This window comes from Sphaeramia orbicularis, chromosome 1 (genome assembly GCF_902148855.1).
Source record: "Sphaeramia orbicularis chromosome 1, fSphaOr1.1, whole genome shotgun sequence".
Lineage (NCBI taxonomy): Eukaryota > Metazoa > Chordata > Actinopteri > Kurtiformes > Apogonidae > Sphaeramia > Sphaeramia orbicularis.
Genome location: NC_043957.1, coordinates 31345336 through 31370512, shown reverse-complemented (window position 1 = coordinate 31370512; position 25177 = coordinate 31345336). Strand labels below are relative to the sequence as shown.

At 37.9% G+C, this 25177-nt stretch overlaps 1 protein-coding gene across 10 annotated transcripts in view; it reads right to left on the bottom strand.

The window, feature by feature from the left end:
• The window catches only part of LOC115421463 (dynamin-2-like), a 28614-nt gene extending 5003 nt beyond the window's left edge, over positions 1 to 23611 (bottom strand). For 2 of the 10 annotated variants that reach the window (XM_030137369.1, XM_030137385.1), the window contains exons 1-18: positions 23179 to 23339; positions 20080 to 20153; positions 18888 to 19037; positions 17946 to 18149; positions 13495 to 13593; positions 12981 to 13141; positions 11647 to 11789; positions 11431 to 11566; positions 9999 to 10066; positions 8414 to 8552; positions 5174 to 5260; positions 5010 to 5080; positions 3758 to 3812; positions 3502 to 3513; positions 1561 to 1671; positions 1251 to 1360; positions 1043 to 1154; positions 81 to 248 (exon numbers count right to left, since the gene is read on the bottom strand). In XM_030137369.1, coding sequence (XP_029993229.1) covers positions 81 to 248; positions 1043 to 1154; positions 1251 to 1360; positions 1561 to 1671; positions 3502 to 3513; positions 3758 to 3812; positions 5010 to 5080; positions 5174 to 5260; positions 8414 to 8552; positions 9999 to 10066; positions 11431 to 11566; positions 11647 to 11789; positions 12981 to 13141; positions 13495 to 13593; positions 17946 to 18149; positions 18888 to 19037; positions 20080 to 20153; positions 23179 to 23339 — 2061 coding nt within the window. Of the gene's footprint in view, positions 1 to 80; positions 249 to 1042; positions 1155 to 1250; positions 1361 to 1560; positions 1672 to 3501; positions 3514 to 3757; positions 3813 to 5009; positions 5081 to 5173; positions 5261 to 7263; positions 7403 to 8413; positions 8553 to 9998; positions 10067 to 11430; positions 11567 to 11646; positions 11790 to 12980; positions 13142 to 13494; positions 13594 to 17945; positions 18150 to 18887; positions 19038 to 20079; positions 20154 to 23178 lie in introns of all 10 variants that reach the window. The other 8 variants (XM_030137391.1, XM_030137407.1, XM_030137398.1 and 5 more) reach the window with 6 other exon arrangements.
• Between the last annotated feature and the right edge of the window lie 1566 nt (positions 23612 to 25177).

Here is a 25177-nt window from a genome sequence, read left to right as displayed (position 1 = left end):
AGTTATTAATGCTATGACCACATACAGGGTAAAATTAACCATCCAAGCACGTCAGCCGCCATTTGGAGCTGGTGACATACGCTGTTAATCATGAGGTGCATGATGGTTTTAGGCATGAGGTCTCTGATGGACTTGTTGACGATGCCGATGTAGGAGTCCACCAGGTTGCGGATGGTCTCCACCTGCCGCTCCAGCTGAGGGTCCATGGACACAGTATCGCCAGGAGTCATCGTATCTTCATTATCAGCCTGGACAAAGGCAGAGCGTTTATGTGACTGAACTAATGTCATAAATATGTTTTTGTCAGTGATGTCCTACATTTTAAAGGCCCAGTCACTAAACACAGTGTTTTGGTACTTCTCCACTGTTTGGTAATCTATCTATCTATCTGTCTATCTGTCTGTCTGTCCATCTATCCATCCATCTATCTATTAGGGCTGAAAGATATATCGTTATAATATCAATATCTAGATATGAACATTCAAGATATTAATATCAAAAAAGCAACGATATAAACAATATAGATTTCCCCCGTGCTCACCCTGCATGTACAGCTCTGGAAGTCATAACAAATTTCATTTATTTGTACTTTATGTTAATGTTGATGACTGGCAGGGAGTTCTTACAATTAAAACTGCACTTTCCACATTCTTTTGTATTATGATGTTTGTATTTTTCTGAAAAATGCTTGGTTTTCACCGAACCCGTAGTCATATCATATCGTATCGATACCAAGACATCTGGCATGAATATCGAGATATGAAATTTTGTCCATATCGTTCAGCCCTACTATCCATCCACCCATCCATCTATCTATCCATCTATCCATCCATCCATCCATCACTTTTTATTTCAGTCTTTTATCCTGCTGTCGTCATGCCTTCAGCGTCTTCTGAAAAAAATGCCTCTTTTAAGTCAAGATGACCCAGCACCTTTTCCATCCGTTAGTGGTGACAGTGTGTCTTTCAGGCGGATTTTGACAGAATAGTGGAATCTTAAATATATTACAGACCTAGTGAAAATATCATTTACTCTTTATCACCTGGTCTTTCTCTGGATAAACACCAGCTCTGAGGAAAGAAGCCTTCCAGCTGTCCACATCCTCCTGAGTGTCACAGGCCAGTTCAATCTGTCGCAGGTCTTTATACACATTCCTGCATGACAGACACAAACAAATGCAAAGCATGGGCAAAAAAAACAAACAAAACTGGACCACGAAACAAATAAAGATATTTAAATACTTATATCACCTCTGTTCAGTGTTGAAGATGGCAAAGACGTGTTTGCTGGACATGAAGCCTTTTTCTACATCTCTCAGCTTCAAGTTGTCAAGAGGCAGCATGTACTTCTTCTCTTTCTCCTGAAAACCGACACAAAAAGCACTGATAAAGATGACAGGCTAAAATAAACCAGTGGCAGGAGCTAAACATTCATGAATGCATTAAGTAGTTAATTTGAGGCAACAGATGAACAGTTTCTGGATTTTCATAGCATGACAGTCTTGCAATATTTTTGTAGCGGTAACTCAGTGGGTGCTTGGTGGTAGAACCATTACAGTACCTCCTCATCTTTGTACCAGGACAGAGACTCAGCAGTCAGGACAAACCAGTAATCCTTGGATCCTCCCTTCATGATACTGATATTGATAGTGAGCCATCCTCTGCGGATCACCTGTACAGGACAGTCAAATATTTAACAATAAACCCCACAGCTGCTGAAACAAAGAGAAAGAAAAGAAGACATTAAAACACCGGAACCTCCAGAAAAAAAAGGCCAAAAAACAAAGGCACAATATTTAAATAAACAGCTCAAATGGCATTTCTTAATTTCTCTTCTGTAAAAAATATGTTGGGTGTTCACTGTGTTTTTTTTTTTTTTTAAGTCTAACTTGTATAAAAAGCAGTCGCCAATAACTGAGGCTTTCAGAGACTTGGCCTCAAGGTGATCCCTATTTAATATCCTGTTGACGTTCTGGTTTTATTCTACTTTTTCCTCCTTTTGTGCTTCTGTGTTACTCTAAAATACACAGACTACATTTAAAAGACCATTATGAAACAGCACAACAACAACAAAAGCACAACAGATTTTCTGTCAAACTGGTGAATGAGGAGACAGAGGGAAAAGCTAATGAAAGATGGATAATAATAATAATAATAATAATAATAATAATAATAATAATAATAATAACTGGACTACAGAAAAAGGTTTTGCTGTCACAATAAATCTGTTAAACTGAAAAAAAGCAACTGTATATTGTGTATTAAACCTTCAAACCATAAAAAAAAAAGTTATGGAGTTAAAAGACAGCAAGGCAAGCAGAGAGAATAACTTTCACATGCACTTGCAGTGTCACAGACACAAACAGAGTTTAGTACAAAAAAAAAAAAACATTGCATTTGGGTGAATAGGTATCATAGTGGTGAATGGCACCAGGTTCCAGTGGTGAAAGAAGGTCCGTTAATTAACTAAAAGCACTAATATCACACTGTTAAAACCCTCTACTACAAATAAAAGACACACATTCGACACTACTCTAGTGAAAGTAAGCAAATGTTATCAGCAAAATGTCCTCAAGGTATTCATTGTGCAGTAAAAGTGTTTTACTCTTATCTGTGATGATGGGATTCATGTTACTGCTGCATTTCCATCTGCAACAACTCATCATATTTTATCTGCTGAAATGGGAAACCCATTTATCTCTAAAAATTTAACTTTTCAAGCGCTTTAAATAGTTTATTTGGTTAAAGCTGCAGTGCTTGATCGTTTTTTAGTGTCACTGGGTATGTTGTAATTCAAGTGGTCTGAGTAGACGTGAGACTTCTGCATCCTCTCCTTTTCTGTTTTTAGGCTGCGGAAAATGTCCTCTGACACATGTTTCTGGGTAATGACAGATGTTTTCAGAAAGGTATGTGTGTGTGTGGGGGGGGTTACATTTGTGACTCACAGCTGAAATCACCAATCACTGATCAGGTTCTATCAGACTCCATGGAAACTTGGAAGTGGCTTCACTACATCAGGTTCATCTGCACTCATTATTTATATTTAGTGTTTTGATTAGCACTGAGAGGACAGGTGTCTATTTTCATATTCTGGGTTTTTCCCTGTGATTTCAGCTCCTGCAGTTTTAAGAAGTGTGAGAATTTTCTGAACCCATAAAGAAATCCCATCTTCTTCCAGTTCATCACTAACATTTAACAAATTTGGAGATACGTGGTTTTCACTGAGGAAGGGTCTGAAAAATTGCCATCTGGCACAAGCTGTCTGGCAAATGTATTGGAGTGAAAACTACAATATTGGAGCAGTGCTTGAGTAAAAGTACTTGGTTACATTTCACCGCTGTCCAGTTCCCCTAAAACATTTGTGAATGTCTTACTTTCACTTCCGTCTTCTTCTTCTCATCATAAAGGAGCAAAAATGTGGCTTCTGGAAAGTGACCGTTGACTCCCCCCACCCACCCAAAGAGGAAGTGAATAGTGGAGGTGCAGGGGTGACGGTACTTACAAGAATCTCTCCCTGGGCCATAAAGAGGAGAAACAGAGGAGGTGGGAGAGGAAAAGGGAAATAAGGAGAAAAGACAAAGGGGCACAGACAGAGTATGTAAATATGAAGCAACAAAGGGCAATAATGACAGGAGAGAAGGGCTGAGACAATGACTGAAAGAAATCAAAAACAGGAGAAAGCAGCTGCTATGATGCTACACTGATGTAAGAGCTTTGTGTGGGGTGTACAAGTGTTTCTGTTCAGACAGGTGATTTACCTGATTGGGCATGACTCTTTTCTTGGTGGCGTTGGCAGCGGTTCTTTGCTGTGCACTACAGAAGAGACATGAAATTAAAAACACAATCTATAACAGAGAAGTAGAAAGGTGAAAGAGCTCACACCTGGGAAACAGCTTAAACTGGTTTACCCCAGTGTCCCCAGGACATCTGATGATGTTTATGCAACATAAGAGCTAAAACTGTTTCACGTACAAACCCACAACCACCACTGGAAAACTTGACAATGCAGTTCCAATCTAGCCAATAAAAGGGTGTGTTTGATAGATTTTATTTTTCTTTGATGAAATCCTGAATTCACTAGAGGCTCCTGTGAGCTCAGATATGCATATATATATATACTACATCAAAATATATTGTATGTAAACAAATAACTTTGTAGTACAGAAATATCAAGAGTATGTTGGGCAAAAATTCAGAGGCATGCATGTGCATTACATACTTTATCCACTAGAGGGCAGTGATAAGGTATATTTTAACTGCTGTCCTGAAGTCCATTGAAAACCTCTGGAATGTGATCAAGAGGAATGTGGATGGTCATAAGAAGTCAGACAAAGATGAGCTGTTGTATTTTAGTACCAGGAGTGGCATAAAGCAGCAGCAGTAATAAGAAAGAGTAGCAGACAGTGTGCCAAGACACATGAAAACTAATATTGAAAATCTGTGTTTTGTCTGCAAATAAATCCTATAAATGACAATATTTTTATTTGGTCTTTGTGGGAAATGTTGTTAGAGTCTAGAATAAACAGAAAAGTTAAATTTACTCAGCTGCATACCTATGAATAGTAACACTACTGGTCACTTCCAGAGCTGTGTGTTTACATACAGTACATGGCTACAAGTTTTGGCTGTGATGTAAGTTGACTTTTTTGCGTGATTGTGATTTTTTTGCCAATATAAGCCACTGAAACTTCTGAAATGCTTATATTTGGTTTTCAGTGTACCTAAGGAATAAGAAATAAAACACCCTGAGCCACTGTCAAAACCTTCAGCCATGACTGCTGAGGAGGTGACGGAGAGGACTCCCTGAACATGCCACCGCCAACAATTATTCATTAATACGCTGATGCCCGTGTAGTTGAAATAATTTTGTTTTCAGACACATTCCTCTTTTTATACGCATCAGTAATCACCTTTGAGTCCTGGTTACACTTTATCAAAAATGAATTACACTGTCACAATCATTTCATGAAAACAGGTAAAAAAAAACCATTTTATTCCAGTTTTTCTTACTTAGCAAATCCGATAAAGTCTTCATGGTTAGTGTTGATGTAGGAAAGTTCAATGTCGATCAGCAGCAGCACCTGATAAACATGGCGAAACATGTGGGATGTTATGTGGATAAAAGGCTGTACAAGCTGCTACAAGTGAGGTACAGCTCTTTTTCTGACACATACCTGGTCTTTGGTTTTGCTGTCTCTCTCTCTGATGTAGGTGGTGACGATCCTCTCTGTCTCTTCTCTCAGTCGAGGATAAGAGCCGAGCTGTTAACACACACACACACACACACACACACACACACACACACACACAAAGAAAACACACACACAAACACTGCTGCAGGCTTTGCAATTAAAGGATGCATACTGTGCCTCGGCTATGCGGGCTTACATAACACACTGTGTATCCTCAAAATCAGCTACACCCAACCTGTCACTTAGAATATGCAATATAAACACCTACGCAATACAAACACAAATATGAAGTAAGAGAATATAAGCAGAAAGATCAAGGTGGCATGCATTTCGATATCCCTATCAGCATGTGACTTCCTGTCAAAGTAAATAACACTGTCTGAAATCACCCACTATAGAGTCAACAATACAGTGAGTTTGTCATTTGCCAACAGAATTTCCATCAATCAACAAAGTTCATCTGTATTTTCTTCTAGTACCTATCAAATACATAATGAGAATTTCCACACTTTTCATATCTTACAAAATATAAGATATTACTCTCATAACAACACCCCCATGCAATACAATGTGTCAAAATATAATTGTTTTGCATCATTTCGTCAAGTATATATTTACCTATGTTTTGTTTGTTTTATACTTTCTGGACATGTAGTTTTGCACTTGGTTTTGTATTATCTTTGGATGTATTTTGTTTGGTTTGTCTGACTTTATACAGTATGACTTTATAGCTAGTTGTGTATCTCTAACCATTAAGGCTATTATTATTTAGAAGGGGGCAGGAAACATAAGATTTTGTTCATCCTGCTCCTTTTTGAGCATGGGTGTGTATATGTTTGTTCACCTGATGAATATTGAATGTCTGCTGATGAAATGCACAACCACGAACAAAATAAATGAAATGAAAAGGTAATGATTTCAGACAGCTGTTTTTTTTTTAAAGCTCTGTAATGAAAAATCACAAATTACAAATAAAACAGGTCTAAAGCTCACTGTTATGTTATCCCATGCTGATAGAGAATCTTGATAAAATCAGGAAGGAAGAGGCTACGTTAAGAGTCTAAAAACAGATTGTGTCGGACAGACGAGGTGTGTAGACGTCGTGTTACTGGGGTCAGTGCTGCAGGAAGCGGTGGAACACAGCAGGGTACATTTAAAGCAGCCAGACTTTTTAGTGTGAGAATGTGGATTTGATTCGTCAGTGAGGCAGTGGGTTGGTCAATAACCGGTCTGAGAGCTTATGGGGTAAGTGGGCTGGCAGGTGATCCAATTTTGGCTCTTCTCATTTCTCCGTTTTGCCCTTCCTTGTCTCCTCTGTCCTATGTCTTCCTGCTTGTGAGCCAGATTCCTAACATTCATTTTTGGGGGAGACAGGGTTGAGGAAAGGCTCACAGGAGGAGTGCTGAATAAGGATATACAGGTGTATCCTTTGTGTCAATATTTTTGTCAGTAATAGAGGAACAATGACAGGAGAATGACTCTAATAATGGAAGTCTCCTTTTTAACAGCTACTTTAAGTGATGAAAACTGTGGTCAACCTGCGTGTGCAAAATAAAAATGTACATCCTTACATTTCTGTCGCATCGAAACTAAATTGGACAAAAAAAAAAAAAAAAAAAAAAAAAAAAAAAAAACAGAGCAGCATCCATACTGGACAGATCATTACAGAACTACCCACGGATCTGAAGGAAGGATGTCTCGTTTTGTTAAATGCCTCCTCCGCTTACATGTTGGGTGGGAGGGACTAAGAAAAGACAAGAGGAGAAGAGGATGTCCAAACTGAGAAATGAGAAGATGGGAGTGATTTGTCATTGAATAGGGAGCTGCAGGACTGGGTTGAGGACATGAACAGGGGACTTGAAGCAGCAGTGAGGGGTAACAGTAAACATCTAGACAGTGACGAGTTAGTTTATTTTCTTCCTTTCATATCTGCCTTCCTATCTCCACCTGCCCTCTGTCATTATGAGTTATTTGCTTACATTTGTGTCTTTCACCTTCATTCCCTTCTTTTCCTGTTCTTAGACTGTATTCCTGAGTCTTTGTTTTTTTTATGTCTGTCTCTTCCTGTTTACCTTTTCAGTGCACTTCCTGATCAGGGTGACAAGCTCAGTGACGACAAGGTCAACGCATTTCAGACAGGGGTCTTTCAGCTTTATGACCTGCTTTTTCACTATGGCCTCAAATGCCAAGTCTGGGGTGAACAGGCCTGTCCTGTGGCGAGGCGTCGGGGTGGCAGAGGTTTAATGTCGGGTGAAAATAGAAGTGTGGTGTGGACCAAATGTGAAGAAAAGTGGAGGAAAATAGGAATCCGGGTAGATGATAATAAGGGTGGAAAAGCAGAAAAAAGGTTCAGGGAGGAACAGAACAAGAGTAAGAAAAAGGGGAAAAAAAAAACAGGCATTTAGTTAGTTAGGCATCTCAGGTTCACAACAAAAACAAGCTGCAGCTTCTTAAAAAATGCAAACTCTAATGACATTTATAAGTACTCAAAGACACCTTACGTTGTTATGTTTGGAATTATCATACATTAAGTCGAAAATTAAAAGTCTTGGTGTCAAACCTTAGATAAACTCCAGGACATAACGTAATGAAATGCCTTAAAGCTAACTTTCAGATCAGAACGAGTACAATCAATAACATGTCAATTTATGGTGACTTCTCAGAATGATCTAAATGGACTATGAAAACATAACTATAATAATAATAATAATACTAGTGAATAAATAAATGTAGTCAATCTTGTAAAGGTGACATTATGTAGTATTATTTAAGGTGTCTAACCCATCAGATAATGCTGTGAATGGATAATGGAGCCCACCAAGTGGTGAAACAAAGGCAGATGCATCAGTGTCAGAGTCAGTGGAATTTTTAATTGATTTATCATTGGTATTGTATTAAATACCAATAGCAAACACCAGAGCAGATAATGTAAAAAAAATTCTGAATAAAACAGGTTTACCCCAGCTCCAACTATTGAGCTTGTCTTGGATTAGGTTAAGACCGAGTCTGCAGCTTGTTTCATAATGAACCTGTACAGACATGTGTAATCGCCCGTCTGTTTTTGACCACACAGCCTTGAGCTCACTGCAGTAGAGCTGGGACATTCAGATATATCTACTACCTAGCGTCAAACAGCTGCTTAATAAAAGCAGTACCACAGCAGTTGCAGGCAGCTGTGTATGTATGGGCGTGGCAGCCGGGCAGGAGGTCATGCCGTGGTACCTTATTGGTGCACTGTCTGACTGTGTTGATGAGCTCCTGGATGACCAGGTCGATGCATTTCAGACAGGGCTCTTTCAGCTTTATGATCTGCTTTTTCACTATGGCTTCAAACGCCAAGTCTGGGGTGAACAGGCCTGTCCTGAAGGACATACAGACAAGACAGACATGGACACACGGAGCAAAAGAGGAGGGACGACAAGGAGACAGTGTGGGAAAGAAGACAAGACAGAAAACATAGGCAGACAAACAGTGAGGTGGACAAATGAGGAAGACAAACCTACGACTGCAAAAAGCAGCCACGAGGACACACGAGCAGCTCCATACGCTTAAAGGAGTGATATTTTGCTTTTTTTTTAGATGGAATTATGCATTTTAAAACATTTCCTTGTGGTATACATTAACTGTAAATGCTATGCTTGGGTCTGAATTCTTCATTAATTCAACTCCACAGGTCCATCTTCAACCCTATTTCTGAGTAATGACACCAGAAAGGTGGTTTTGAGCGCTGGCCCTTTAAATGCAAATGAGCCACTTCACACCCCACCCCCTCCAAGTTGTTGCTTTCTGTCCCGTTCAGCCACTTGTGTTCATTAATAGAACCAACAACTGAACATTTTTGGTAATAGGCTCAAAGTTTGGACATATTTTCAGTATGGACTACAACCGCTGCTGCTGACAAACAATTATGGCGTACTCGGAGAAATGTTCATCAGAAGTTTTGCCATTATATGTGCAAATGTCATGACGTAACTAGTTATAAAACGTAACAAAGTAAGAAGGAATTAAAACGGATTGTAGATATCCATTTTCCACATATCAATTTTTGCTGGAATGAATATAAAAATAGCTTTGCAGAACCTGGAGGGTTCAAATTCAAACTGTATGAACTATTAGTGTCCAAATACACAAATAAATGAACCAAAGACTAATAAGAGTGGGTTTAGCAAAATATGACCCCTTTAAAACTAACTCTAAATCTAACATCAGAATTGTAACAAAAAGACAACGCCAACATACAGTGTGGTAGAATAAACACTACCTGAACAGGCAGTATTTACCAGTTTCACGGTTTGACCTTTTAACACTGGGCTGAGGCTGACAGGGTTTTCAAAGTGTGTCAGTGTTATCCTGTCGGGTCCATTTATGTAAATACAGTCCAGTGTACAGGCTTAAACCGGACTGATTTATTGAAACAAACTGAACCATCCTTTTCTCATATTGACAGGTTTTGTCTAATTTAAGCTTTTCTCATTTCTTTTCTGCTGAGTGGAAGTCCAACACTTAATGGTAAAACTGTTTGGTTGTTGTTCAGTTTTATACAAAACTAGTGTAAAAAATGTCACATGAGCCCAACCCTACTTCCTACCATCAAAATAGTCAATATTTACATCTAAACATCAAGTGGTGGAGTCATTGATCATCAAACATCTCCAAACAACACCTGACATAAGAGACATAACACTGAACGGAGACATGAACATGTGAACAGATAAAGCTGAACAAACACAGACGAACAGAGCTAACAGACAGAAACCACAAGACAAACATGCATGTAAAGTGTTGTGTTCAAGGTGTCACAACTTGCCTGACTCCATGGATGTTCTTGATTGCATAACTAATCTCTTTCCTCAACTCCTTCTCGTCAAACTCCATCTAAGTCAGAACATAAAAACAGGTTACACTTCTTGATATGAGGCTTTAGATCAGGAGTGTCAAACTCATTTTAGTTCAGGGGCCACACTCAGCCTAATATGATATAAAGTGTGCCGGACCAGTAAAGTAAGATAAATAATAGGAAAAGAACTTTTGAGTGAAAAAAGTTGAATAATGAATGAATGAAATCTTTATTTCGAGCATGTAAACAGTGAAATCAAAACAAAACTCAACCAACAAAATATAAGTGCTGGTACAAAAATGATTGATAGCAAGCAAACAATAAAATAAATAAATACATAATAATAGTAATAGTAAATAAAAAAAATAAATAATACTAATAATAATAGTGATAATAATAATAATATAAATAAAACAAATTAAATGAAATTATACATGCTCGAAAAGGAGTAGGAAGAAGTAAAAACTTATGTTCTCCTACCCCCAACAAACATCTCTAATTCCGTAATGAAAATGTTCACATCTACGAATTGTACTTGAACATAACGTGAACAATTATGGACAACCTGAAAATTCTTTAGTAAAATAAGTGCAATGTTAACAATATTACACCTTAATTTATCATTTATACATGTGAATCACAATATAAAGATCACAGTGGATCTACAAATACACAAAACATTAAATAACAGGGAGATTATTAAAATTCCACATACTTCTCTTTAGACATTTCAGATATTCATATTTTTTGTAAAGACTAGTCTTTAAATGTGAACATTTTTGTGTAATTTTACTTTTTACACTAAAACAAAGAGACACATTTACAGTTTTCCTTTTTTGTAGGTTATTATGATAGTATTTTACTGGTTCTGATCCACTTTAGACTGAAATGACCTAAAATGATTTTAACATCCTTGATTGTTAATATCTTCAGTGTAATTTTTACATTTCACAAATTCATCCCAGGGGCCGGACTGGACCCTTTGGCGGGCCGGATTTGGCCCCTGGGCCGCATGTTTGACACCTGTGCTTTCGACGGCACTGAAGCAATCCAGAAAGTTTGTATATTTGTGTGTCCACTCTCTGGACTGAACTGTACTAATAAAATATAACGCTTAGATTTAAGTGCATTAATATCCAATTTAACTATGATTAATTCCATTACACTTTTAATTAGTGATACATTTTTTTTTATCAGATTTCCACTTTCTACCTTCTTTCTTTTGTGTTTACCATACAGTATTTTGTGCATATTAGTATCTTTAACCAGCACATCTTTCAAAAACTGCCTTATTAGGGATACTGTATAATCCCTAATACCTGCTCCATGAGAGTTTCCATGAGGTTTATTCAAAGAGCAATTGGCAAAGAAAACATAAACCAGACATCACAACACGACTCACCTTCACGAGCTCGAAGGGAAAACGCTCATGAAAGATGCGGTTGATTTTGGCTCCGCCGGATAAGTTGGAAGTGTCCACCTGGTCTCCGGACCCTTCAATGCACTTCTCAAAGTCCACGCCAAACTGCTGCACCATCCTGCAGATTATTGTATGATTAGATCAATGTCTTAGTCTTTTGATTTAAGCATGTATGTGTCCGTGCAGCTGTGTACTGACTGAAGTAAGGCCTTGGTTTTACGTGCTGGATCATCAGGGCGGAAGTTCTTGTATTCGTCAACCTCTTTCTCCAGTGAGAGCAGCTGGCTTTGCAGTTTACTGCGTAACCCTGGCAACGTGTCACGGATGTGGTTGGTCAGTTGCTAGAGAGAAAAAAAAAACATAAGCTGTTTTTTTTTAAACCCATAAAAACCCAAACATCCACCACCAATAAAAACCATCTACTGATCTAAAATGTTTAATACCTGTTGATCCACTAATCCTATCAATACATGTAAATAATTGGTGTAAAATACAGTTTGTCATCTTTTCATGGTCATCAGATATGACCCATTTGGACATTCAGAGGCTCCTTAGTTACCATGGAAACACCATCCTACAGCCTTCATTCACCAGTAAAACCCATGACATTGGATCAATGAGAGTGGACAGTGAATGATACCTTTGTTGAAAAATTCACTTTTCTTCAGTTTCTACTATACTAACCTCAACTTTAACTTGAGCTTTTATGAACATTTACATGATCACTGAATTACATATAGGAAAATACTTGAATTTAACTGAAACAAATGCAAAATACAGAGGATAATATTTTAATAAATGGTGATAAATCACTTAAGGAAGGTTAAATCTACAGAAAAATTCATTTGGGAACTGGCATAAAGTAGTACTGTCTTTCTGGGTTAATCTGATAAAATATAAAAATTTATATTGAACCAAAGAAAACGCGCTTCAGACTTAACGAATCAGTATTAAACTTCACATTGAACAGTGAGCCTGTTGACATGCACACTAGTACTCCGATCATTTTCTGATTTGTGGAGTTATCCGATTATTCCAGTGACAGGATAATTGGATATGCTTTATCAGATAACAAAAGTCATCTGTTTGTGAGAAGTCAGATTAACACACCTGGATTTCTCCCCAGTACTCTGATGATGATAGACTTTTTTTCCAACATAGTAAGAATAAAATATAAAGGTGAACAATGTTTTCGTGCATGTATACGCGTTACTCTGACTTATTTCGTTCTTTTACATCTGCACATGTAAAAAAAAAAAAAAAAAAAAAGAAAATGGAAGTGATGTAGTCAAACATGAGCAGATGACAATAATAGAAAGTTTGATTCTACCATCACTACATTAGTATGTACTCCGAAAGAAATCTGATAACGGACAGAAATGTCAAAACCAGGGTTTTTTGATGATTGCATTTCTGAAGTGCATGTAAATGCATCAGATCTGATTATTGTATTTATCGTATTCCTCCCAGTTGTTGGATTTTGAATGGTCATGTAAAGGGGCTCAGTGTCAGTGTGGTCAGGTGTGTGTCACCTGATTGAGCGTCTTCTGTAGGAGTGGTGTTCCCATGCGTTCTGCGATGTGTCTGTATGCAGGATGGGACAAGAAGAACTTCCTCTCAGCAGCCAAAGCAGCGCGGATGTCTTTCTTCCCATCAATGTCCTTCTGACTGCGGTTTACAACCCCGATGTACCCTAAAAACACAGACATGTCCCAAGAATTGTTATGGGCAGTGTGTGTCTGTGGCTGATTTTCTACAGACCACGTTAAACTGAAAAATAATTAGTCTGCGCCATCAAACTAGGGTTAAGGTACAGTAAATGTACACAAGAAAAATATTGACAGGAACCATTTTCCTGCACAGTTAGTACTTTTACTTTTCAGATTTTAACTAAATGTTGCTGATAATACTATTACTTAAATACGGATTTGACTGCACAGCTTTGACTTGTAGTGGAATGTTTTCAGTGTGGAATTAGTACTTTTGCTTTAGTACCTTAACACTAAATACTGAGACTGTAAAGGATCTAAAGGTGTCTGGTCTCACCTCTGCGGAGAGGCAGCAGTTTGTTTTCCAGGATGTCACGTGCGTCCGTCCCCTCGTCCATCAGGTCCAGTTTGGTGATCACACCAATGGTCCGCAGACCTACAGATGGAAAGTGTTGGTTTATACTGATGTTCTGGTAACAGTTCAAAAACGTATAAGGTTGGATTTACTAATGCTTTGTGCCCTTTGGAGTATTTTTTATGCCTGACCTTATTGCATATGTTCTTGTAGGAGTTTCCCTTTCAGAGTGCAAAATTTAGATTTCAAATACAAACAAAACATCTGTTGACAATTCTATCATTAGATGGCAACTGTGAGTCCTGTCTGTTCTGTTGATCATTAGTTTTTTGTGAACATTTGGAAGAGCTGATGTTGAAATGCGGGATGGCATCCTCTCCTTTCTAGTGTATCCTATGCTAAAGGTAGAACTGATGCTCATTTTCTTTTTAGAGAAATCAGACAGCTCTTGTCATTGCAAACATTGAGGTACTTTCAGGTCATTTCACTCCGATAGGAACCTTCCAGAATAAAAGGAACTATTCAGATTCACCCTGTGTCTGAACTCATTTTGCACCTGGGATCACTGTAATAGTTATACACAGAGGATGCACTACTAAGAACAGAGACCAGGAGGAAGAAGAGAAAGAATATCAGATTAACGTATCATCTGCAAAACATTCCATTCTGACATATAATGTTACGAAATGTCCTGGAGGCTCACCGATAAGTCAAGCAGAGATTTAATAAACTCTTCTTTCACTTAAGTGTTACAAGGCTTCATGTCATCCTACACACAAAAAACCTCTATGAAATAAACATAGTCCATAGCTTAAAGGGACACACAGTAGCCTTCCAAAACCATTTCATAAAAATGAATAGAATAAATGTAGGCTACAAGTCAGATTTGACCACATACATCATTTTATTGTTTGCTGAAGTCAAAAATCAATGCTCTGGCAGGTACAGATCTGACTTCTCTGTGAATCTGCTTTGCACCATGCATTATCTCTAACTTCTTCTGTGGAATGTGTCACCCCATGTCTTTACCTCAGTGCCCACAGTGGTGTTAAATGACCTTAAATGACCTGCAAACAGGTTGGATATAAGTTGCTGAAACTGTTACATTCTTCCACCAACACCTCCAGTTTACCACAGGAAATGCCCCCTTCTGCTGCCTCTCTTTGGTTTGAATTGCTGTTTCGCAACCTATATGTAAAATCTACACTGGTGTTACAGTATCAAACTGTGTTTATGTTTTAATAACATCCAAAACCTCTTTATCAAAGATTATGGGGAGATCATACATTGTACTGGCAATTAATGAAATGATCTGTGTCTGTAACCATAAACATGTTAATATATAGTAGATCACATGCAGTAATTCACCAATTTACACTATTTAGTACATCTGACCCATAAGGTCTAATAACCCAAAACAACACTATTTTAGCTGTCAGTCTATACCAGGGGTGGGCAATCCTGGTCCTCGAGGGCCGGTATCCTACATGTTTTAGATGTTTCCCTCTTCCAGCGCACATGAAGGTCATTATCAGGCTTCTGCAGAGCTTGATGATAGGCTTATCATGTGAACCAGGTGTGTTGGAAGAGGGAAACATCTAAAACATGCAGGATACCAGCCCTCGAGGACCAGGATTGCCCACCCCTGGTCTATACTAATAATCCAATAATCTTGCAAACACACACATCACAAAATGTCTAAATATACAGTACATTAAATGAGTTCTATGTAGTATTAATACCCCAAACTCTCAACAGCAGGGTGAAGTGTCGTAACAGAACACACTTATGATGACCAAAACCACCAACAAATCTACGCTATGTATCCATAAACTAAATCACTCACTGTAGTATAAGTATAAGGCTCATTGTTTACACACATCTGTATTACGGTACTAGAATCTGACGAGCCGATTATAGCGTATCACCAATGAATCAACACCGGTCAAAATGTAACCAATGGATGAACTTTTTTGCTGCATGGAGATTCTATCGCTCTGCTCCTGTGTCTGTGCTGTCTGGAGAGTTAGAGGAAGAGTAAAGTGTGTCAGTTTTACTTTCACTTTGACAATCACGGATCACTATCCTACCCCCACCCCCCAGTTCAGACAATCAAGGACCGCTACGACCCGCTCTGACAATCACGGACTGCTGCTTACCCCTGCTCTGACAATCACAGACCACTACTCAACCCACCCAATGATCCTAGATCCTCTAAAGACAAAGACAAAGTTGTTTCTTAGTGGTTCTCTTCCCATCTCGTTACTTTCTGATGCTTTGCTCAAAGGTCTCGTCATGTTAGTTTTCCTGACCGTGGGAGACCTACAGAGTGACTCCCTACTCCCTCTAGTGGTCACATAAAGCTGTCTGACTGTTGGTACGAGTGAGCCTGTTTACATGACCATAAAAGTCAGATAACTGGGAGTAACTGGATAATTGTAATAATCAGATCTAACACATTTACATGCACCTAAGAAACACAATGAGCAAAAAACCCTGGTTTAGATGCTCCAGGCTATTATCAGATTTCTTTTGGAGAATGTACATATGTAGTGATGGTAGACTTAAACTTCCTGTTGTCTTCTGCTCACGTTACACTATGCAACTTCCATTCTCGATAACTTTAATTGTGTTCACACATGAACGAAAAAAGAATGAAATACATCCGATTAAGCTGTATACATGCATGAAGACATCGGAGTATTGGGGAGAAAATCCTGGTGTATTAATCTGATTTCTCATAATCAGATTACTGTCGTTATCTGATAAAACATATCAGATTATCCTGTTTAGATGATCACTTGAATAATCTGACATCTCTAGAAATTGGATAATGATCGGAGTATTGGTGCGCATGTAAACAGGCTCAGTATATTCAGTTCATAACTTTTCAGTCGGTGACTTGGGCACAAATTCAGACCTATTTATTCGAAGGACTATAATGATAATTTTAGGTAATTGGTAAATAGCTAAAAGTAGAAATACTGCAAATAGTCCCTTTAAAGAAAAAAATTAAGCATTACACATTAAAGAATACTAACTATACCAGGATCACATTAATTTCAACCTCTCACAGTTAAGTATTAATCTACAGTATATTCTCAGGTCTTCAGTGGGAGATAGTTAATAACAACATTGTGTTAAATAAAGAGCAAGGTGTAGCTAATTAAATTTAATTATATATTCAAGGCTCTAATTCAATATATCTCTTCTGCCGAGAAGTCTATTAATAATGTAAATGTTAATCAATCCAGTGAGCTGCCTGCAGCACTGACGCTAGGACTGTCTGTGAGATGTAGAACAAAAATCTAATTAGCGTCATAACACACTAGAGCAAAAATAGTAACATGTAATGAAAAATCTGGAGTTTTACACACACCTACGCATAAAAATAGGACTGCTGGCTCTGTAGTTCACCAGCATATTCCATCAAGAATCAACAACAAGTTGAATTTGCGAGGTTGTGAGGTTCTGTCGCTTTGTTAGTCCTTTGGTCTCGATGCAGGAGATCACTCTACCAATAGAAGTAGGTGGGACTCATCTAATTAAAGGGGTCACTTTTATTAGTCTTTGGTTCATTTATTTGTGTATTTGGATACTAATAGTTCAGAAAGTTTGAATTTAAACCCTCCAGGTGCTGCAAAGCTATCTTCACATTCATTTTAGCAGAAATTGAGTGGATTTCTACAACCTGTTTTAATTCCTGCTTAATGTATTACATCTATAACTAGTTACATCACAACATTTGCACATATAAGGTCAAGACTTCCGACAAACATTTCTCCGAGTACGCCATAATTGTTTGTCAGCAGCAGCATTTGTAGTCCATACTGAAAATATGTCCAAACTTCGAGCCGATTACCTAAAATGTTCAGTTGGTTGAACAGGACAGAGCAGCACAGTCAACAACCTGGAGGGGGTGGGGCATGAAGTGGCTCATTTGCATTTAAAGGGCCAGCGCTCAAAAAGACCTTTCTGGTGTCATTACTCAGAAATAGGGTTGAAAATGGACCTGCGGAGTTGAATTAATGAAGAATTCAGACCCACGCATAGCATTTACAGTTTATGTCGACCACAGGGAAATGTTTAAAATGCATAATTCCATTTATAAAAAAAAGCAAAATATCATTCTTTTAAATGAAAGTCCATAAATGACTTTCTATCAGTGCTCAGAGTAACTATATTGACATCTCTAACCATTTCCATTTCATCAGCCATCAAAATATGGACCAGTATAAGTAATGGTAAATTTTTAATATTTCAAAAATTTGTCAAAAATGTAAAAAAAAAATCTAAATTTCCAAAAACTGTGAACAAAGTTTGTTGACATTGTTCCAAGGAAGCTACTTAGAAAATCTGAAATGAATCTGATCGTAATAGCTCATGACCTATTTGTATACAAGGCCTCATACACAGGGACAGTGTTACCTCACCTTGAGGGTCCACCTCTTTAGCGATCTTGAGTGCATCGGAGTTGGCCAGGTCAGTGTTGGCCGGTGTGACAGCCAGGATCAGACAGCTCTCCTTAGTGATGAACTGCAACAGCATGTCCCTTATCTGGTGCTCAATATCAACGGGTTGGTCTCCCACCGCCACTTTGGTCATTCCCGGCAGGTCGATCAGGGTCAAGTTCAGCACTGAGTGATGTTTGAGCGAAGGGAGGAACCCAATCAAATCAACAGGACAAAACTTACAATGAGAAGAGCTACAGTAGGACCATTTCATTAGCCTCATAGCATAATTGCCAAAATCATACACTATATGGACAAAAGTATTGGGACACATTGAATTCAGGTGTTTCTTTTCTAACAGGGGTCTGGGCTACAAAACAATAATGAAAAATGTCATAATATAGTTTTATATTGTGATAAATATCATATTTCTTATTAATATTGATGTTTATATCTCTAATCAGCATGAAGAGGACATCTTACAAGCTGTAGCCATGATGTGTCCCAATACCTTTCTAAATATCAATATTTCCTTTTTATGTTTAATGTTAGATGTTAGAAAGTAGATGGCTAGTAGGTGATCATTTACAGTCACAGCACGAAAAATATTTGATAAATTTAGATGTAGAACATTTAAAATCATAGTAATGGATGTAAAAAAAAACAAAATTAATGTTGAAACAAATTAAGTAAAAACCATCTTTGAAGCATTTTGGAAGCAAAGATGACAATTTAAACAAAACTAACCAATGCAATGCAATATCTATCCCAATATAAAACTATATAATGTCATTAATGTTTTGTAGCTCAGATTCCTGTTAGAAAAGAAACACCTGAATTCATCGTGTCCCTATACTTTTGTCCATATAGTGAATGAGTTAGGAACTATGCTATGAGGCTAATGATTTGTACGTTGTTTGTTACCATTTGGGGAGTAGACGCGGAGGTTGATGGGGATGGGAGAGATGCCTTTGTTGGATCCGGTCAGCCGATCCGTCTCTGCTTCAATCTCCAAACGGACCTCGTCGAAATCCACAAACTTACGACCCTTGCAATGTAAGAACTCTGCATATTCTGTATCAAGCAAAAGACAGATTAAGTAAAGAGAAAGGAAGTGGATTTATGAGTATGGAGACAAGTATGATGAAAGAGAGGACAAGAAGGAGAGAAAGAAAAAGTCAGACTCTATGCATAAAACATGATCTCATAGAAAGATAATGTTTAATACCCGAATACCTTTCCCGTTTTGGACTATTAACTTTGACAGTCATTTATGCTCGGCATTTTAACAAGTATCTATTAGGTGTTGTGGCATTAAAAAAGAAAGAAAAAAACAGGCATTTGCTGCTTAAAAATTGTGAAAATAGTAAATAAAAAAAAAGGAAAATAGTGCAGCCTGTCAAATATGTTAATTCTAAAACCATGTGTGTAAATTTGAGTAAAAAATCCAGCAAAACACATATAAAATGTAAATGTTGTAAAAAAGTAAAAACATGTAAAATTAAAGATAATAAAAATACATTTGCTCAATAACAGAGTACATATGAATTGATATGTTGAAAAATTATAGCGGGTCTAGTAATTATTTCTAAAGCTGTAGTGAAAGAAGTTTACATGATGGAAAAATGTCCTTTTCATTTAATTTACAAATATACATATTTACTTACGTTCAAAGTATTTTTTTTTAAATCATGGCCACATTATATAGAATTTACACAGCAATATGTCCTTATTAGTACTTTTTAAGGTAACTTACTAGATTGTATCCCAACATATTAATATATATCTTTGTTACCATACATCACTCTTTACACAAAGTAAATATTTACTAAACATGTTGTAGGATGGATATTGTTCATAAAAAAGGAGATTTGGAATGGAGGGTTTCATGTCAATCTATTGTCTACTGTAACTGCAAAGCAAACTTACACGTATGAAAGACTGACAAATTAAAGGAAAAACCAGTGTAAAGTCCTTGTCCACCACGTCTCCTGGCATTGATTCTACAAGTCCATATGATATTCCTGAATATTTTGACTCTACAAAGATGTTCCCTGAGGGTGAAGGCCTTAGCGTATGATTCCGTACTCCCAGTCACCTGTCTTGTCCGACATACCTGCTTTACTGTTTACCAGCTGGAGGATGAGGGGGCGACGGGTGACGATGCCAGATCCTCTGGGCAAAAAGTCCCTGAGGGAGAAAAAAAACACAAAAAAACATCAGGTTTAACTATCACAACCAAAACACATAAATTCATATGACACAGATAGTGATTTGAAGACTCAGAAATAAAAAATATACACAGGAATAACCCAAAGACTCTCCATTTATTCCTAGATGAATTAGTTAGAGGGTAACAATATACAAAATAGCTGAAAAAACAAGAACCTGTTTCATTGTCAAACAAACTCAAACCTTCACATTTACAGTCCTAAGGGTAACTGCCATATTGATGTGAGACTGACTTACAGCCCTATTCATTATAAATAGTGCAAACAGACAGAAACCTTCTCATTACATACACGTTTGTCAGAATGGAAACTCCTGTCAATAGACCACTGATCATTTCCAGGTCAGTGCCTACACATCCCTGCAGGCCACGAGGATGTGAGTCTGTCTGTATGTTTGGTGGGTCAGCGGCAAACACGAGGCTGACTTATGGTGTAAGGCAAGTAGGCCAAAAACACACACACAAACACGCTAAGAAGCTCCCACTGGTCACAAACATACACCCACTGCCTGTTGTTCACTGCTGACTGAGCAGTCAGGATGTTACACAACTCTGATTTCCATCCTCTTTCCTCATCTCTTCCTGTCACTTATGAAAGTAACAAGAAAGCGAGTAAGAACTGAAACATGACGATTAATTAATAAAACGGTTTCTTATGTTTTACACTGATGTGCAAAGGACTGTCCTTGGGCTTTGTGTTGGTAGTAAGATATTAATTCAGACTTGTTTACTTCTTTATGATGCTCTTTTCTCATTATTTTCTTAATGATCTAAACCAGTACTTCCCTCTGGACCTGAAACAATAAGCTGATTGATAGCTCACATAATTCAGTCGCTTATGATCATCGATGAATCATTTATTTTAACATTCATCTGAGAGGCCAAAAAATGCTAACTTCTTTATTTATTGCCACTATGTTAGATCTTTCATTTCAGACTGCGGGTTCAACAAAAGATGCTACTAAAAACTGTGTATTGTTATAAGAGGCCCTGTTTTGTTTTTTTTTAAGGGGGGGGGGGGGGGGGGGGTTGGTCTGTGGCCAGTGAAGATGAAGGAGGGTCGACTTGCCACTCCTCATTCTGCACATTTTCAACAGCATATTTCATTTAATTAATAAATTAATAGTTAGAACAACAACCAATCAGATATGCAAGTAATGGAATGTTCAGTTAGTTGTCAACTATTATACACTGTTGCCCATAAAGTTGGAATAATTTTGTTTTTAGACACATTGCTCTTTTTATTCCCATTTATACGCACCAGTAATCACATATGACCCAGTGCAATGATCACATACTGAGTCCCAGTTACACATTATCTATCAAAAATAAATGACATTGTCACAATCACTTCATGAAAAAAGGGGAAAATGTTTCATTTCAACTTTATGGACAACAGCAAAAATCAAAATTATTTTATAAAGGCTTTTTTTTTTTCTTATTTCAACATGCATTACTTTCTGTCTTACATTATTCCTCTGACAATAGATTGAACATATTTGGATTGTGGACCAAATACTTCCTACATTTATCACTATTTTCTGACATTTTATGGACCAAACAACTAATCTGACTAATCTACAACAACAGTAATAGGTTGGTTGCTGCTCTACATCCAATATTTCACAAGAAATAATTAAAAAATAACAGTTTAATATAGATATTTTTATCAATTTCTTTGTCTTCTCACAGCTCACACCAACTTGTGATTAAATAGAATATGTTTGGCAGATAAAGTACATATTTTAGAGGAAAAATACAAACGAGTAGTGGGCCTGTGCGTGTCAGTGGGCTAATTAAGAAGCATGAAAACATTGAAGTTCCCTTTGTGGGGCTCTGGTACCCACTGTGTCATATACACATGACAGTGCAGCTGGTGACATCACTGATGACCCCAGCACAAACCCATCAATGCCCCTACTGTTTCCCCCAACCACTGCTCCGGACTGGGAAACAAAGGCAACTGGGAAAAAAGGAGCTGTCTAATCAACAATTCCTATCTCTAAATGAAATCATTCTGAAGTACAGAAGAGGACAGAGTTCCTCTTCCTGGTCACCTTCAGTTGAAAACACAAATCTGTTCCTGCAGCAGATGCAGTCTCCTCTTTCTTTCTCCATGACTCAATGATCTTTCTGCTTACATTTTAAAAAATATTGCAACTGCATCAGCAAAGACTCAAAGTTTTTTCTACTCTGGTGATCTAAGTAGATGGATCACCACATAAGGAGGTGGTGGAGCAGTTGGTTTTGCTGCTATTTGCCACCACAAATGCTCATTCAAATTCCTTCGAACTCCTTCATCAAGCCCACAAAGGCAGTTCAGTGGTATTAGCATGCTGAGAGCGCAGACTGCTGGCATCTTCACCTCCACTGTCAGTGTAACTCTGATAACTCATTTATCTGAGCATGACCTCATCAAAGCTGCCAACAAGCTTTTTCTGCCTCACCCTTAACTGAAAGTAAAACATTGACGTGAGTGACCTGTGCACAACAGGCCGATAAAGATGTATTTACAACACTAGACAAGCAATCTCAAGGGGAAAAAAAATGTATTTACAACACTAGACAAGCAATCTCAGGGGAAAAAAAAAAAAAACAGCCTTTGTCAATGTTTAACAGAATGTGACTGAACAGACTGTGAAAGTAGAATTAAAGACACGGATCTGAGTTTTTTTTTTTTTTTTTTAACTCAATCCCTACCCGGTTTGTTTCTCTAAATCAACAGCTGTTTACTTGCGTCAAATGCGTAAATATTGATCGTGAATAGCTGAGTTCCAAATGGAAACAAACGGTTGGAAAAATGTTAGAAACTGGGAGGCACCGACAAACAGAGCGCGTAACCAAGTGCTTAGTTGGCGACTTTTACGCAAAAGGCCGGCGCAGTCTGGAGTAAAACCAGCAGTAATAAAAGCAACGACAGTCAACAAAATGAAAATCACATTTACACTGTCACTTCAGAGTAAGATTAAACGTCAATTTTACAACCTCCCAACGAAATTTTCCAACACGGAGCTCTTCCCTGCGCTCTGGCCGCCGACCACCGCTATCTGAGGCAGGTCTAAGTTACAGCTTTGGCCGATGGAGCTGAAGGCGTCCTGGAGCTTGTTGATGAGGGGAATAAGGTCCTCCATCCCCCGGTTTCCCATGGCTGCACCTCGGTCAGCCCAGCGGGCTCTGTGCTGTGCAGCCCCCGGTTAAAAACACGCCAAACGGACGGTCTGCTCCAAAGTACAAGTTCCCAGATGGCACCGCGCGTGTCCTGCGTCTGTGCAGTTCATTAAAAAAAATAACTAAAATGTAAAAGGGTTGGTGATAAAATGACGAGTCCCGGTTTCTGTCTGGTCACTAGTGGGATCAATAAGTGGGTGGCTGCATGATAAAAGTCGCTACATTCAGCTGAAAACTTCTGTCATCATCCGGTCAGGCGACACCGAGCCTCCGCCGGAGACTGAAGCCCCGCCCCTACAGCCAACCCGCTCCTCTTATTGGTCATCTGAGATGTCTGTCACAGCTCTTCAAACATTTTGGACTGAATGGACACTTGTAGGTCAGACACATGAAAAGCTGACTTTAATCCATAAAGCAAAGAGAAAAGAAACATTAAGACCTTATATCAGATTTTTACCTCCGCCAAGGAGGTTATGTTTTTGCCAGGGTTTGTTTGTTTGTTTGTTTGTCTGTCTGTCTGTCTGTCTGTCTGTCTGTTTGTTTGTTTGTTTGTTTGTGTGCAACATAACTCAAAAAGTTATGGACAGATTTGGATGAAATTTTCAGGGTTTGTTGGAAATGGGATAAGGAAGAAATGATTAAATTTTGGTGGTGATCGGGGGTGGGGGTGGGGGCCACGGGGGGGGGCACTGATCAGCCTTGGCGGAGGTCTGCGCTCTCCGGGTGCTTCTAGTTTAAATGTTTTTTTTAATATACATAAATTCCTGCCTGTGATTTAGCTCTTAAATATGAGGTCTAGCCCTTAAAGACCCAGTGTAACTTTTGTAGTGGTTCCCAAATGAATTTTTCTCTCTATTTAACTTTTCTTTAGGGAATTATCACCATTTATTGTAATATCTGCATTTTGCACTCTCTGTATTTTGCAAATTTTGGGTGAAAATCAAGTATTTTCTTATATTTAATTTGCTGATCATGTAGATAAGGGGTCTCAAACATGCGGCCTGGGGTCCAAATGCGGCCTCCACAGGTTCCAATCCGGCCCATGGGATGAATTTGCAAAGTGCAAAAATTCCACAGTCAAGGCTGTCGAACTCATTTTAGTTCAGGTTCCACATACAGACCATTATGATCTACAGTAAAATAACAGCATAAAAACCTACAAAAAATAATGACTCCATGTTTTCTTCTCGGTTTGATTACATTATGTCTATAAATAATGACAACTTTGAATTTTTGTCTTTGTTTTAGTGCAAAAAATAACATTAAATTATGAAAAATATTTACATTTACAAACTATCCTGTAACAATAAAATGTCAATAACCTTAACAAATATGAACAACCTGAAATGTCTAAAGAAAAGTGTTATGTCTTTGTAGATCCAATCCATAATGTACATGTATAAATGATAAATTGAGGCATAATGTTATTAAAATTGCAATAAATTTCAGTTTTTTCAGGTTACTCACATCTTTTTTGTTTGGGTAGTTTATAAAAGTAAGTATTTTCATAATTTAATAGGGTTTTTTTGCACTAAAACAAAGACAAAAATTTGGAGTTGTGATTATTTATAGAACAAATATGAACAAACTGAAATGTCTAAAGAAAAGTGTTCTGTCTTTGTAGATTCGATTCATAATGCACATGTATAAATGATAAATTAAGGCATAATATTATTAAAATTGCACTTATTTTTACCTCCGCTAAGGAGGTTATGTTGCCAGGGTTTGTTTGTTTGTTTGTTTGTTTGTTTGTTTGTTTGTTTTTTTGTCTGTCCGTTAGTGTGCAACATAACTCAAAAAGTTATGGGCCACTGAT